The sequence below is a fragment of the Temnothorax americanus genome, unplaced genomic scaffold (assembly GCF_048541705.1).
Source record: "Temnothorax americanus isolate GAGA-0224 unplaced genomic scaffold, ASM4854170v1 Scaffold7, whole genome shotgun sequence".
Taxonomy (NCBI): Eukaryota; Metazoa; Arthropoda; class Insecta; order Hymenoptera; family Formicidae; genus Temnothorax; species Temnothorax americanus.
In genome coordinates this window covers 5,226,232-5,242,681 of record NW_027509792.1, presented here as the reverse complement: position 1 = coordinate 5,242,681, position 16,450 = coordinate 5,226,232, and the positions used below count along the sequence as shown (strand labels likewise).

General features: G+C 37.7%; 1 protein-coding gene across 4 annotated transcripts in view; it reads left to right on the top strand.

The window, feature by feature from the left end:
- Window positions 1-1,163: 1,163 nt before the first annotated feature.
- Window positions 1,164-16,450, top strand: part of Sap47 (Synapse-associated protein 47kD) — a 76,584-nt gene continuing 61,297 nt past the window's right edge. For 3 of the 4 annotated variants that reach the window (XM_077421968.1, XM_077421966.1, XM_077421969.1), the window contains exons 1-3: window positions 1,164-1,557; window positions 5,963-6,175; window positions 6,983-7,068. In XM_077421968.1, the coding sequence (XP_077278094.1) occupies window positions 1,415-1,557; window positions 5,963-6,175; window positions 6,983-7,068 (442 nt within the window). In that variant the 5' untranslated portion in view covers window positions 1,164-1,414. The remainder of the gene's footprint in view (window positions 1,558-5,962; window positions 6,176-6,982; window positions 7,069-16,450) is intronic. The other variant, XM_077421967.1, reaches the window with a different exon arrangement.

Below are 16,450 nucleotides of genomic sequence, written 5' to 3'. Positions count from 1 at the left end.
GTTTGATTAATGGGTTTTATCACGCTTCCGCGATGATGCCGATGTGTTACTGTTCGGTAAGCGTGTCACGAGATTAAGAAGAGATATTACGATAGGAATTCAGATTCGCCGAGCACGCGCCATGTATTAGGCTATATTATAGGCTCACAAATTCATGCGTATTGTCGATAGTTATTAAATTCAATTTTGCTATTAATCTATCTATTAATTTAATTTTTTCCGTAAAATTTTTTTTACCGTAAAAAGCTATCTCGAGCCATTAACAATGCAGACCTATTATTTATTTCGCTAAATGTATTACAGAGGAAATGTTTACACTTTTGCTGATAATTTTTGCTTGCCGCTCAAATCTTATTTTGCATGCATTCTTATAATTGGAAAGATGTTCACAGATGTTGCGAAATCATATGCAAAAAAAACCATCGTTATTTATTTATATCTTATGTAGTTCAATTTCCCAAAGGGGATTACATTTTCAATTTTAACTACTCTATTATAAATTCAATTTAAATTTTCTTAGAATATTAAGCCGAGCCAAGATTACGCTTCCGAAGTTCGTCGTAAATTACAAATACATTCTGATATATTACAGACGCTACGTATTCTCGAGATTATTATTTATAAAGAAAGTACATGACGAATACAAGAAACGCGACCGAGAGAGAGAGAGATCTCTATCAATCTGCTCGGCCGAGCAGATATATTATTCATCAAGAACGAGATAAATTCCGATATATTCTAGTCGCTACATATTCTCGATATTATTTATAAGAAAAATACACAATTACAAGAAAACGCGATAGATATTCTCCGCCCTCGCCCATCGGCAATCAATCAGAATCCTAATGTTCCTCATCGGTGCGCGACGAACTCTCAATTCCGCCGCCTTCCAAGCCACCTAGCTTGAAATCGATCATTTGGAGAACCAGGAACCAGCATCTGTTCGTAATCATTATCTGAAGAATCGTCTGGCGCATTGTCATATTTGTCATCGACCAGAGCGTAACGCGATTTTTGTGTGCGCGACCCGACAATCAGGCGTCGGCGTCGCGTCGCGTGCAATCGATGGTCGGCGATGGTTCGCGCGCTCGTCGCGCAAGGCCGGCGGGCGTTGGGGTCGCGACGGGTGCGCGGCGCGAGTTGCGCGCGTCAACGTGCCCGGTGCCGTGCCGCTTACGCAGTTCGTGGCTGCGCTGTCGCGAGAACGGACGAAGTATTCTCGCATCCGTTGTCACTTCGGTCCCGCGAGGGCTTCGGTAGTTCGGTGACGTTTCCGACAATTTCGACTCGATTCCGGTGAGTACGTAAAGCGAGAGTAAGTAACGTCGTCGTTCGATCGAGGAAGGAAGTGAAAAAGAGAGCGAGAGCGAGAGAGAAGCAGATTCCAGCCGAGCTCGCCGACGCACGTAGCAAGATGTTTTCCGGCCTGACGAATCAGGTGTCCAATTGGATGGGCAAGAAGCCCGAAAACGACAGCGAGGCGACACCCGAGGAGCCCAAACCGCTGTCCCCGGACGTCGAGACCGGTGCGGATCTCGAGAAAAAGAACAACACCAGGTACGTTCCGTTCCGCGTTCCATAACCTGAAACCTGAAACTAGCTGCGAGTCGCCGCGGGTGTTTCTCGCGGATTCGATTTCTCGCCCCCGCCCGCGTCATTACGCGTCGTTTGAATCGCGAACTGCGTCGCGAAGTGCGAACTGTATCAATTACGCGAATCGATCCTCCTCGCGATTTCGCCTCACTTCGCTCTGCGTGGTCGCGGATTCCCCCTCGCGGTTCTTCGACGAGGACGAAAAAATTCGAACGCCGCACGATTCCGATGAACTCGACGTCCGGATGCTGCGCGACGAGGAGGAGCCGATTCTGGATTCCGGAAGTCGTTGATGTGTAAGTGCCGGGCAGCGGGCTCGTTTTCACGCGCACGCAGCCCTCGGTGAAATTAACGAGCTAAGTCGCGATCGCTCGACCCGTACCGCGAAACTTGTTTCCGGAATTAAAGCTCATTTCTGTAATTTTTCTCCTTCGAAGAAAGGAAACTAACGGCATAACCTCCTCGCCTCGGAGAACGCGTTTTCGCGATTAGATCAATAACGCCCGACTTACGTAAACTAGCGAGACGCGGCGATATCCCGCGCGGATATCGCGACGCCGAATTTGCACCATCGCCGAGATTTAAGCCGACGACGCACGTCCGTTTCCTCGGCTCGCTCATCTTCTCGACTGCATTTTTCGCCCCTTTTTCGAGTTTTTTCTCGCTTTTCTTTTTCGAGCCATCGCAGCAGTTTGAATGCATACGATACTTTACTTATTGGGAGCATTGGGAGCTTTCCAGCAAGCGACACAACTCGACACAAGTATCGTTTTATCTTTGTTGCTCGTTACCAAAAAAGAAAGATAGAACGATGCTTGCGTCGACCTGTGTCGCTTGCCGGAAAGCTCCTATTGTGTTTTAAGCACGGATAATACGAAAGCTCGAAAGAAAACGAGCCTAACATCAGAACGATGTACATATTTCTATTTTCATTTTTTTTTCTTTTTATCTGGGCCGATCCTATTTTTGTGGAATTTACCACCGTGCTGAAATCGGGTTTAGATTTTCAGAATTCGCTTAGCGTCATATTTTTCACGCATATCTATCGCAAATATATATAACACACGTGTGAGAGTAATATTTTATAAATAATTTTAAATTGTTCTAATTTTATTATATATTTATTAATAAAATAACAAATATATAAAGCACGCTATATGTAAAGCGCATTTTATTATACTTAATATTTTTTTAAATACTTTTTAATTGACTCAGCGATATCATGATTTTGCACGTCTTTAACTTTCTCTCTCACATTTTTACATTAATTCTTTCTATTATATTATTTTTAATATATAATTTCGTTTCTGAAATACGGTCCTAGAACGAAATAAACTCGGGACTAAATGACTCTATCCGTCTCTGTCTGTGTGTGTGTACAGTCGCAATAAGATTTCGCGGACGATCGATTACGAATATTTATCTGTCATCGACAAAGAAAACGCAATTCGACAAATAGAATGAACAAATTGGAAAATCAATGCTTCCGGTAAGTTTTCCACAACGTCCGTTTGTATCTTCGACTTTGACCATCAGACGAATTATATCTCGTTAAATGAGTCGTTTGATGTTTATTCATCTGTTTGATAACAATTATAACAAAGCAGTTCTGTGTCTCCACAGTCTTCGGTATGATACACGTGACCGATAATAATTATCTGTTATCTGTAGTTTTGACATATTGCAATGGCAGACATCTCTATGAGTGCGTATGCAGTAATTATAATTTGTAATATCGATGGAATATTCGACGACGCGTGCTATCTAATGAGTTTTACACAGTTAACGTGCGATGTGCGTATGTGTTTGTGCAGGCGCTCTTAGGCTCAGTTTCACAAGTGTCGGTTAACTTTTAACCTTATAGATTAACTCACTCTTTGTCTCTTTCTAATGTCCCCCTTATGCCCATTTCTAACCAATGTAGATTAACTTCTAATCTCGGTTTAATTTACTTTCTATCTTTTTCTAACTTTCAGAACTAGGAAAAGATGACAGGTAAGTTAAACCAAGATCAAAATTAACCTGCGTTGATAGAAATGGATATTAGAAAGAGACGAAGAGTGAGTTAATCTAATTGTAAGATTAAAAGTTAACCGACACTTGTGAAACTAGGCCTTAACAAGCTAACGCGTATTGATAGGTTTTTGTTATGGATACGTTTAATTTCGAAACGTGATTAATTGCAACGTACATATTTTTATCACATTTACGCATATGTGGCTCTTCTTCTAAAATTCTTAAGTTTATTATTTAAGTTTTAAAGTAGTATAGCTTAAATTCACGGTCAGGTGTGAGGGTGTGACTCATAACACGTGTCATGTTTGCAGGCGTTTCATCTAGACCCTAAATAACCGAAAGCATACATTTTTGTTTTTATTAAAAAATTGATTGTATTATATATATACATACATATATATCCACACGTATATATGCACGCGCGCGTGCGTTATTTACACTGTCATATGAAAAAATATAATCTCGATTAAACCCTGTAAAAAATTCTTTCTCCTCCGCTTCTATTTTAATACGGATTTTTGCAAAGTGCACTATCAAATTAATCTGCGCGTTCGTGCAATATGCCATTACACGTGTCTTCATAATATGTACTAATGAAATATTCTTAAAATAAAATAAGTCACTTCCGCGATGATAACGCGTATGGACTATGCACTCTCCGACTGTGCACTTCCTGCGAAATCATACGTCCGCAATGACAGGGCGCGCGTCAAATGTCAGCGCGCACAACGAGACCCGTCCACTCTCGCCCGAAATCAATCCTCCACTGTGGTGCTCCACGTTCGATCGACCAGACGGATGTACAGTCATACGGAATTTGCGAAAAATGGAAATCGTAGTACGAGCGCGCTTCATTTGCAATAACGCTGCTCGTTCACGCGCGACAAATTCGCGTTCCCTCCCAATAAAAATAATTAATTGGGATGAAATATTTTCTACGACATATTTATGTGTATACATTACACGTATATATTTTACAAGAACGTCGAGATATTTTTAAGTGGAAACGTAATATTTGCTGTGCGTGATTCAATTCTTCTAGTTATTTTGTACTTGCATACGAAGTATTGAACAATTATCGAGAAATTAATAGAAAGAGAGAGATATATGTGCTTCATTGAGATTTATTTTGAAATAAAATATAAAATATCCTATGAATCCCTCTTTTTTTTTCAATTATTTTATTTTATCACTTTTATGCATAAAATAATGAAATAAGCTGATTGCTAACTAAAGAAAGCACGTAATTGCATTTAAGAAAAAGTATGCCATTTGCAATATGAAATTACTTTTTTGAAATGTAATTAAGTTTTTTCTTTTAAAAACTGTGTTAATTTATTTATTTAATTAATTTGTGTGTAAAAAGCTCATTGAAAAATGAATGTTTTACCAGATAATTTCGTATTTTCTATTAACACAGACGTCAGAATAATATGAAATATTTTAATTAATTTATATAACGATTAGAGAAATTGAATTTTGCATTTAAAGAAAATACTGTAGTTAACCGGATTTCGATATAAATAATTTCCAAATTTCCCGAAATGCATATATATCTTCTGAGAATATACTGATATGAAATATTGTCTTATTGTGTATGCAAATTGGGTTGTACAACTCTTGCGAACTCGTATCTAACGCATTTCGAAATTCTCGTCTTATCTATTAGTCAAAATTCATAACTTGAACGCAATTAGTGCCAATGGGAATTTTGTCTATGCAAATTCTTTGATTGATAATTAATCGCTTTCCCACTGCGCGGCACGTCATATAAATTACAACTTACGTCTCCTGCTCTCAGGCGGGACATAAAATTTTGGCCGAGTATAAAGAAGTTTTTAAACGAGGCGAACTTTTACGCTACGAATTTGAGGAAGTGATTAAAAAGGTCGTGTTTGTAAGCGTGGGCCCAAGCCCACGCTTTTTCGTGTAATCCGATTTCTCCGCACTAATCTAATTATAATTGATCGGTTGTGCGTTGCGGTTTATCGTGCAACGCGGCGTTTATACTCGTTACTCGTTGTGTCTATTAAGTGTGTTTTATAACATCAAATAGAAAATTGCATTGCAATTGAGTTGCGTTGATCATGTTTCTCGTTGCTGCAAAGGACCACGCTGTTAGCGTTGCTTAATTAATCACTTTGGCATTCGCGACCAATACGGACATTTATCTCATATTCCATTATTCTTAATCAGCAATCTTTAAGGTTTCATTTTTCTATTTGAATGTATTGTGCAGAATCCATATTTCAGTGAAGTCGTAGATTAACTTTTTTTATTCAGGATTTTCATTTAAATTCATATTCCTCTGCAATAATCAGATTCAAGATGTACATGGTTCTTTCTCTTGCAGTCCGAAAGGCAATAAATTGGAGATGTTCGCCGGGGTAAAGAATCAAATGTCGGGCTGGTTGAGTGGCAGTATACCCGGGTTAAGCCGTGGCGCCGGGGCTGCCGAAGGTGAGGCCCCGCCGCCAACCGAGACAGAAGAGAGCCAGCCTCAAGAAACCGAATCTCCTGTCGGCGAGCAGATCAAGGATGACGATGCAAGCAGGTTGGCGTTAATGTATTTATTTTTTATTTACACTTTATTATAGGTCGTTGCGTATGAAATGTCGTTTTTAGATCCAGCACAACGATATATCGCGACATATTTTATTTCCGAAGAAATAAAATATATACGTAATTGAAAAGAATTCAATCAATGTTTCTCTTTTATGTCTCTCAGTGTGAGAAATTGCTCTCTTTTCGATTAAGTGTAGGAAATTTAAAAAAGATGGAAAAGATTAAAAATTAATTGTAAGTTTTTAGCTTTATATCTGTATTATTCCGAGTATTATTAAATTATGTTAAATTGTGTTTTAAATGTTTAGCTTGACAGATCATAAACTCAAAAAGAAAAAACTTACTTTTGTAGGAGAGTCATGTCTCTTTAATACGATACGTAAGGTAAATGTACCAATACCTGGACAGTCAGAGGACACGTACCTAATATATCTGGACATTTTTGTCATTTTAGTCTTTAAATAAGTATAAACGCAAATCAACGTTTGGATACTATAACTAAAGTTTTAAAATACAAGAAAAATATTTTTATCTTTGATTTTAATTCGCGTTATATATACTTATTTAAAGACTAAAATGAAAAGTCCAGACATAGGTACGAGTTCACTGACTGTCCAGGCATTGGTAACATTTACCTTAACACCTAATTATCTCGGACATTCACTTTGTAAAAGCCGATAAAACTGAAACTTTTGAAATTTAATATTTCACATGCAACGATCGAACGTTATTACCGTTCGCGAGCATAACGCTCCCGTTCGATCTTATCGGATAAACGGTAGAATGCACGGGGAAAATATTTTTGCAGTGCGACCGGTGGGGCGGACAGCGGTCCCGCGAGTTTAGAGGGCACTCCGACTGACGACAAGAATGGACAACAGGCTTTCGGCGCCGGTAAGTTCTGTGCCATTAATGTGAATATATCGTATGACGTAAAGATCGATGGCCGACATCGTCCAGGAATCACTTGGCCGTTTACATCGTTATTTGGTGGAATTAAAGCGTCTTACGTGGTATTTTTTAAGAGACTACCTCGGCGAATCTCGGGTATATATCATTTTGAACGCGCGTCGACGTCAGCGTCGACCTTATCGCTATAGTCGCGCATAAAACAGCGTTTCGCTTAAATTGTTTTCAGATAGGCAAAATTGAAAGCACGTTTGGACGAATAACTTTGCCCATATTATCTCGAACGTCGAGCTTACTCTTCGCCTTTCGTGAACACCATATATATATGTTCATTTTGGAACAAGTGCTTTAATATTAAAAATATGTATATATACATCCACCATAAAGATATCCAATTTTGGTCGCAGTTTTTGGACGTTTATGCGTACGCATGCTGTGTCAGAGAAAAATTAATCGGTTCTTTAACTCCACGCTCGCTTCGAAAATTACGGTAGAAAGTTTTAATTAAATCCTCGTCCCTCGTAGATACAAGGGGGAGATGCTGAAGAGCTTGTATAGAAGTGGCTTATATTAACACTGATATCCATCACAGATTAGTTTCTTTTTATATGTACAAAGTAAAAAGTTAATATATAATATTATATGTATAATATGTGATATATACATATAAAATGCATAGCTTGGCATTTACCATTGGTTTCAATCAATTTAAAAATGTTAAAAGAACGCGCGATATTGATTGCGACGTAGATAGAATGTGTGCCTCTCGTGCATTTCGATGTCTACTCACATTCAGTCGTTCGTTTCTACTGCGTTCAGTAAAGATTTGATTTCCTAGGACGACTGCGAGGCATACGCGTCTTTAGTAAAATAGCTAACGGCATTTTATGCTTTGCCAGCAGGAGATGAATTCGTAGTTAGAGTAATACGATTACAGCTAGATATTATTGATTAATAATTAATAATTTATTATCAATCGATATTTATAATTTCCCGATATTTAATCTCTCTGATAATTCTTCTAATATATAATTTTATTTCTCGAGAATTCGCTTAAAAATTTTTAAAAATTTTTATCTTAATGTTTTTAATGTCGTTCGAAGCTTGATATTAACTCATTGAAACATTCCAATTCATGGGGCGATATGCTTCTTTGATGTGCCAGCATGACTTGAGAATTTTATTGTTACTCGAAACCCCCGAATATGCGAGTCGACAAATAATGATTTCTTTTGAAGTAGGTCGTGCTTTGTTAAGTATGCTCTATGGTTCACACAAAGAGAATTGGTGCGTTGCACCTCGAAAATTCGCTTTCTCGCTCGTGCGTACGTATAACGGTACGAATTATTTCTTTCTTCAATGAAAACAAATAATTACGTCAGCGTTTTACGGAGAATTACTTGACTCGTTTTACGCATCTTATTACTTTTTCGCCGCTTTCCTTGCACGCTACGAGTTGAGACACTTCGCGTAACGATTGTATTTCATTCCATAAGAGTGGAATTTTTTGTAGGATAACGAAGCTCAATGGCGTGAGAGAAAATGAATTAACGTACGTTACGGTGGCAAGAGAAAAAAAACCGCGCGATAAATTTGCGCGGAAACGAGCAAAATATTTTGAACACGTCGCCGCGATGCACGTAGCTCTTTGCCTTGCTTGTGAGATATACTCTTATTTGTCCGCATCAGAGAAGTACTTTTACATAAGCAGAGTTTTCGACACGGTGCATTTCTGGGAATTTCTCAGAGCGAAACTAAAAATGTGAAAGCAGTGACTCTTGAAGAAAATTTTTTGAGTATTTGCGTCAGTCCGTATATAAATTCGTGACTGAGAATGATTATTTAGACGACAGATTTATTTTGTATTTACCTTTATTTAACTACTTCACTCTCTAAATCTCTCTGACGTGAGGTATCTAGGACAAGTTTTAATCTTCATACTGAAGCATACCGAAATTTAGTTACTGAAACATTAGTTATTTTAATTAAGGAAGATGAAACGTGGGTTGCGAGATTATAATAATTTTAATACGATTCTGGGGTAATATCTACGAAGGATTACTCTTATTATAAATTACATTAATATTTCTACGCTATTCGCGTTTATACGCGATCTACGTGTGCAAACAAAAACTTGTACGAAACAAATTAGTAAATTAAAAATCCTTTACATTAGTTCACGTTCGCACTAGACTGCACAATCGCTGATGGTTAATTTGACTCGGTCGTCAGTCCTTTGATTACGCACGCTGCTAAATCGTCCTATGTGCCCACAGAAAATTCGATTTCTGCCCTCAGCGGTTATTTGCGCTTGCACGCACGTGATACTCTGGTGTATCTCCTCTCCTGGGAATTGCCTTTGTATTATTCATACACCCTTTATCTCGTGAACCTTTTTGCACATGGATCCGACAGAGATATGATATTGCCTCGAAATTATAGCTACCTTTTGCGCGATTTTTCTTTGAGGAAAGTGTTTTCGCCTTCTGGCACGGGACTACCATAGTAATGTATATCAAGTCCTTGCTTGCAAATAATTAAAGGGCCGCATTAATATTTGAATGCGTAAGAAATGTTTTTGAAACCTGGAGTTTGCTCTCTATTTATGATATACCTATACCTTTAATTAAATTCTTATATTAGATAATTTCTTTTCTTCTTTGAAGAGATCTTAAGGTTATTTTGCAATAATATTTGATTTAGAATTATTGAAATTATTTTGCTATTTGTGCAAAAAAAAGACAGTTCTTTTAAAAAATGTCTTTTTTCTTCTCTCTCTTGTATTTCTCGCCAAATAAAAGAATTATATCCATTCTCGTTTTTGAAAATAAAATCGCGCATGCACAGATGTTTTTTGTTAATTTCAACTACAACGCAGATACAGAAGTAGCAGGGAATATTATTTTGAGTGGAGTTATCTCTGTACTTCTCAAATGTTGACTGTAGCGAAGTCTTCTATCGTGGGCTCTGTTATTATATAATTTTTATATTTTCCGCGCGCTCGAGTATCTTTTTCAATTCGTTGCCTGTGATAATGTTTTTCGTTATTGCGCGTTTCTCTTCGGGTAAAACTCAATGAGGTCACTTTGCTCGGTTCAACTCGGCGCGTTCCCGCTTTGCGTACAGCGCGGTGAAGCGTTTACAATAGTATTATCGGAAATCGCGCTTCCATCAGAGCTTTGCCGACCAGTCTTACGAACAAAGAGCAAGTTGCAAAGGCGAATCGTTAAGTGCCATCGTTCAAGAGAAATTTTCTCTCAAATATACCTTCTTTTCTCTATTCTTTTGCCGAGCAAAAATGCATAGGGAATCGGAAATATCGCACATTACAGTAGGATAGACTGGTTTATTTGAGCACTATGAAAATGTGCACGGAGGTCAGCCGAGACGAAATATTTGATGAACTTTGAAGCCGCGAGAAGGTCTATATGAATACCATCATGTTCCAGGATATGTACATATACGTTCTACATAATGCGCAGATGATATTTGGAACACTCACGAATTGTATGTTTAACAATGTACAATACGCAAGTATAATTAGATAGTATATATCTTTGCTTTCATTTTAATCGAAATGAATAGATTCCGTCGTGTGAAATTAGAGGTGCGTTGTTTTGCGCAAACGGGACACATGACACATCGTGCGGTTTCTATTGATCGAATCGAAGCATCGGGCCACGAAATCTGCACTTCTGTGCAGGATTCGAATTCTCTAGCTAGCAAAATAAACAATAACCATGATGTAATTTATTGTGAAATATACGATATTTTGCGCGTGTATATGTAAATTATTGTGCGCGTAACAGCTGTTACATTTACTTTAGATTCAAAGGACACAGTTGATAAAATTCGAAAAGGTATTTTAACAAATTTTTAAATATTTAAATTAAGGTTATTTTATTATTTTCTCTCAGATATTATTTTACGTTACATTTTAACATTTAACTTTCATGCCCGCGGTACAGATTTTTTAATTTAATTTAATGCGCGAGCGTTTCATTGGGACTCACAAGGGAGTTTGTTATATAGACGATTGTTGGTCCATCGCGAAAATTCTTCGCTGTGAATGAACAATCACAGTACAAAAGTGCAATTTCCGCATCGTCGATTTTGCCTAAGAGGCGTAGGAGATACAAATCGAGAAAATTCGATTCTCATAACGCATAATAAACGGATCTATAAACGCTATCCTCGATCTTGCTGGCTTTTTTCTTTCAATCTCGCGACTTTACGAAATGTTTCTTCATCCACTATTCGAGCATGAATCGAGCGAAGATTAACAAAATAGAGGGTGAAAAGAGATGAAAGAAACGGGCTCTCGCTGGACTCGTCCTTGGCCTGGGGTATACACGCGCGTATGTATATATATCTACTCCGGTATTAAATGAGCTATCGAACTATCTATACATTCTATACGTATACTTAAGTAAGATTAAATGCTATTAAAAGCGAGAAATGTTCAGATATTAGTATTCTCCTTTTATGATCTACATTATCAACCCACGTAAATGCGACTTTAATTGCTCTCGTTTGACTGAAAAACCTTTGCCACGGTTTTTAAAACTCTACTATTGGAAGATTTAACAGCCGATTCTCTCGCTAATTTCATCGCTTGTCGGTTACGCATAATTGTCAAAGGGAAAGTTCGCATCGCGTGTATACTCTGATCGAGAGAGCGCTAGTCGTAGTGTGCAGATTAATTCAGCGACGATTAAAGGGAGGTGAAGATGAAAGATTTTGCGAACGAGAGAGAAAGGGAGGGAGAGGGAGAGGGCGGGTGTATATGGGAAACTGGCAGGGGGTAGTTTGCGCAAACGGGTGAAAGAGAGCGGACGCTGCGCGTGTCCTTGGCCCGAGGCGAGCCAGACTTCTAGATCCGACGGCGCTGGCCTCCGTCGGATTTCTCGTGGACAAACTGCCGTTGAAGGAATCGTTAAAAATGCTCCCACCTACGTATCATCCGTTGTTTCACCCGTCGTTCCATCCTAGCGTCGATGATGATGCGTGGGAGTATTGTCGCGAGTGGGTGGGAAAACGATCGCCGAAACGTTCACGCTCCCCGAATCCCGTGTAAAACCAGATCCAGTCAGCGAGTAGCCGTCCTTCGCGTCGTCGACGGGTTGGACCCCATCTTCGTCGATCAATACGCTTCCCCGACCGACTTTTCCTTCCCTCGGAAAATCAGCTACTACAACGTAACCGCAGCTCGATGAGCTCATCTCTACCTGCCATTCCATTTTCTCTTCGTTGATTTGTTGTTTTTCGTTTATTTGCCAAATTTCAGGATAACTTGGTCAAGTTGATGGTAGTTGAGATATCTCTCTGTCAACAGGATTAGATATATTTGTCTGAAATAAAACTGCAACTTAACGTGCAATCGGAAATGAAAGAAGGAAATATTTTACTTGACTTTTTCATAAGCTTTTTATATGCGCGTATAGATTTTTCCTGACGTACTGGCATCTCAATGCACAATTTTGATATATGGAATATTCGGGAATATTTGAAGAATATTTTGAGCGCGCGCACACACACACACATTATCGATCTTCTTCGCCTACGCTCTTTCGTTCAATTGTTAGATGTATTTCTGATACATCTCTCTGCGTGGTTTCGAAGGCTGTTCGACTTCTTTGTATATAAGGCCAAAATTCCTCGTTTTGCTTAGGATCTGAAATATCAACGGAATGTAAGTTGTACACGTTATCATAACAAATCTGGCAGATAATAAAACATTACACACATAGAGAAGCTTCTACTAATTAAAATACAAATATTTTATTGATAGAGAAAAACATTTTGTTTTCTTGTATATTACACGTCTTGTATATTTCTCTTTTATTTACCTACGAAGATTCTAACGTGATCGCATCAGTTAAAGCACAAGAAAAATCCATATCTGACTTTAAGAGTCCTAGGGAAGTAAACGCGAAATATTTTATAGCATTTGAATGTGTACTACAAACGCGTCTTTTATTCCTTTCTCAATCGTATTTTAAATTGAGAGTCGCATATTGCGCAATGAAATAGCTTTTTAATACGGTGTTCTCTTTGGTTGTACTGTTCAATTGCTATTGATATTTTCTACAGAGGGTTTACGTGATTGTTTGTTAACAAGTTTTTTTTGCGTAAACTCTATATTGTCCCAGAATTTTTACTTTCTCTGAGAATATATACGACAGTACATATTTTTGCTACAGCTTGTTAAATGAGATACATAGTAGTACACTTTTATGCTAAAAAAATAGACAGATTAAAAGCTGTGCGTGCTTTATTCAAAGAGATGTAATGCAGTGCAACGTATAAAGCTATGATTAAAAAATAGATTTTATCAATGATTTTACTCGTATTTAGCTTAATATTCATCTTGTTCTCGTAATTGTCTAGTATCGATAATTTTTCGAACGCAATATTACGATTGCAAATTGTCATTTCGCTGAATGGCGCTAAATGGAATACTTGTTCCCGTTTGCGATACCGTCGTCGGAGTACGGTGAATATACGTATTCTTGTATTACTCTCGCGCTTTACTCATTTTTCACAGTGACACCGCAGATAATTTTCCGTCTGACTTATGACGGAGATTTGACCGACGATAAATCGACGAAGAATGCGAACGTGCGGCGATAAAGTTGGAGAAACGGATATGTCCATACATGAAGTCTATTTTTAACGCGGATACGATCTTGCTGATTTATCTATGAAATTGTTTCAATGTGAGAACAAAGATTCACACGCACAACTCTTCATCTCTTATTATTGGTATCGTCATCGCGAATGCAGGCATCTGGCTTGACTTCGAACGGGCTTCTACTTTGCTATCTACGAAAGAAATATTTCGCGCCAGGGTTATGTTTTAAACGTTTTGTTTAAAATGAAAGCTTTAAACTTTAGATATATTTAAACATACGTTTTTTTTTTACATTCAAAATTTACTTCCAAAATTTGTATTAAACACTTTTTTAAAGAACATGTTTTAAACATTTGTTTAAGACAGAAGCAATAAGAACAATATTCAGTGGAATTCGCTTGACACAAAATGCATAACGCATATAAGGACATGAACCAAACAGAATTCTATTCTCAGGATGGAAATTAAGTATTCTGATTGGTTCATTTCCTTATTTGTCATGCATTATATATTATGTATTATGTATTATGTATTATGCAGGGGGCCAATTATATATCTTGAAACGAGATGAAAATTGCAAAAGTGAGGAAATTCACTAGAGTATTTACGATTTCATTAGTCGAAATCTAGTAAATAAGTTTACTTTTGTAATTTTCATTTTTTTCAAGATACATAATCGACCTCCAGAAGCCTATACTCCCCGCTCAAAAATAAGTACTTCGAAGTATCAAATAGATCAATATCATTTGTCTATCTGGTGCTTCAAAGCATTTGTAGCGTTTAATAGATTACACTTATAAATTAGAGCTTATTTGATGCTACAAATTCTTCGAAACGTTAAATATTAATAAAAATTAAGTGTTTAAAAACATGTTTAATACATGTTTTTTTTCGTACTTGTTTAAAACATGTTCAAAACTTAAAAAACACGTTTTTAACAAAAAAAACATGATGTTTTGTTTTTTCTTTTTAAACACGATTTTTAGCAAATCGGTTTCGCGCACGTAGACCGAAACATCAACCGAAACCCTGGTGGAACAAAACGTGTCAGGAAGCCGTCGATAAGAGGAAACAGAGCTTTCAAGCTTGGAAACACGAGCTCACAAGGGATAATTACCTCAGATATCAACAGAGTAATAAAAAGTGCAGGAAGGTGCTTAGAAAAGAGAAGAAAAAAGGTTGGATTTTAATAAATGTAATCAGTTTAATCATAAAACTCCAATGTCGGAAATTTGGAGATTAGTTACGTACGTTTTCTCAGCAAGCGAGTGCGATTATCGCCTCAATGCTCCTGCAATTTCACGGATATTGTTTCAACGAGCGTTGATAGTCTAATGCATGTATACATAATGATATATATATATATATATTTATTTGACAAGTGTCACAACGTGTGCTTTGTCAGGTCAGGTTATTTGTACATCATTATATGTTGTGCAGGTATATTCCGTTGTTAGATAGCAAGAGATATCTACTTGACAGCTGTATGCGTGTGTACATGTGTATAACGTTGTAGGTCACGCATTATATATCGTATAGCAAAACCGTTATCATCGTTAATGGGTCGAAGGAACACTATATCGGTCACGTAGTGCGCTTCCTTTATGATTGTTCTTAGTCACCGCTATCCTTCCGACATATTACACAATTATCGACGTCATCAACCTGGAACATACCGGACATGAGATTATGACATAAGGATTGTGCCATTAATATCACAAAGGTGCTCCCCGTCGCTATAATATATGCGACCTTTCTAACATGAGCTCGAGAATTATATAAAGTGGCTAAATAGGAATTATTTTGATCGACTCGTTGATTAATATAAAGTGTTAATATAAAGTTGTCTCAATATAAAGTGTTGTAGCAGGGCGGGAGGGGGAATGAATAATAAGGATAAAAACGAAAAGTGGATTCCATTAAGATCAATTTTTCTCTCTAGGAATATCAAACGCGGGTGCAATAGAACAGAAAAGCAAGATCAAGTTTTAATTTTTAACGATAACGTTGACAACTCTTTATCAATGTGTTGAAAACAGCGATATCTAATCAAGATATTCCGCGTTCACAAGTCGCGCGAGTTACCGTGAAGTCAGTAAAGTCAAATGGCCGTCAGTATTTTTCGCGCCTGATGGTATCGGTTAAGTGTAATGTGTTCATACCGGTGACAAAAACGCGAGATTTCTCGTCACGTTTATACCAGAGTTCCGTCATATGAAAGTTTGTCAAGTGACGTCGTCGTCGGCCGAGCGAACTTTTTCGTAACTTTTCACTGGACAACGGCGACGCGACGTCGACGAATTTTCTCGTCGCTGCTGAAGTTCTGCTCTGTTTCGTTCGTGGAGATAAAACGGAAATATATCTCGTTAACAAAAGTATCGTATATCATCCGCGTCGCAATTACGGGGTTTTGATCACGACAGGTTTCGTTAGTCGATCGATTTATGAGAGATTTTTCTTTAAGTGCTTATAACTGTCATATATATTTTCGTGGATTGACAAAGATTAGTTATTCGACAACAGTTATTTATTCTCATTATACTTATTTATAGTCTAAAACGTAAGGAGAAATTCTAGAGAGAAACGAGAAGAGCCTTGTGTTATTCGTGGAGATAAGCATAATCCTTTTACTGTCTACAATTTAAAAGTCCATTATTGTTGGCTTTGCACCGAGATTCTCGCGAGATCGAAATTGCCCAATATCTCGAAATCTTTATGTATACTTGTGCAATC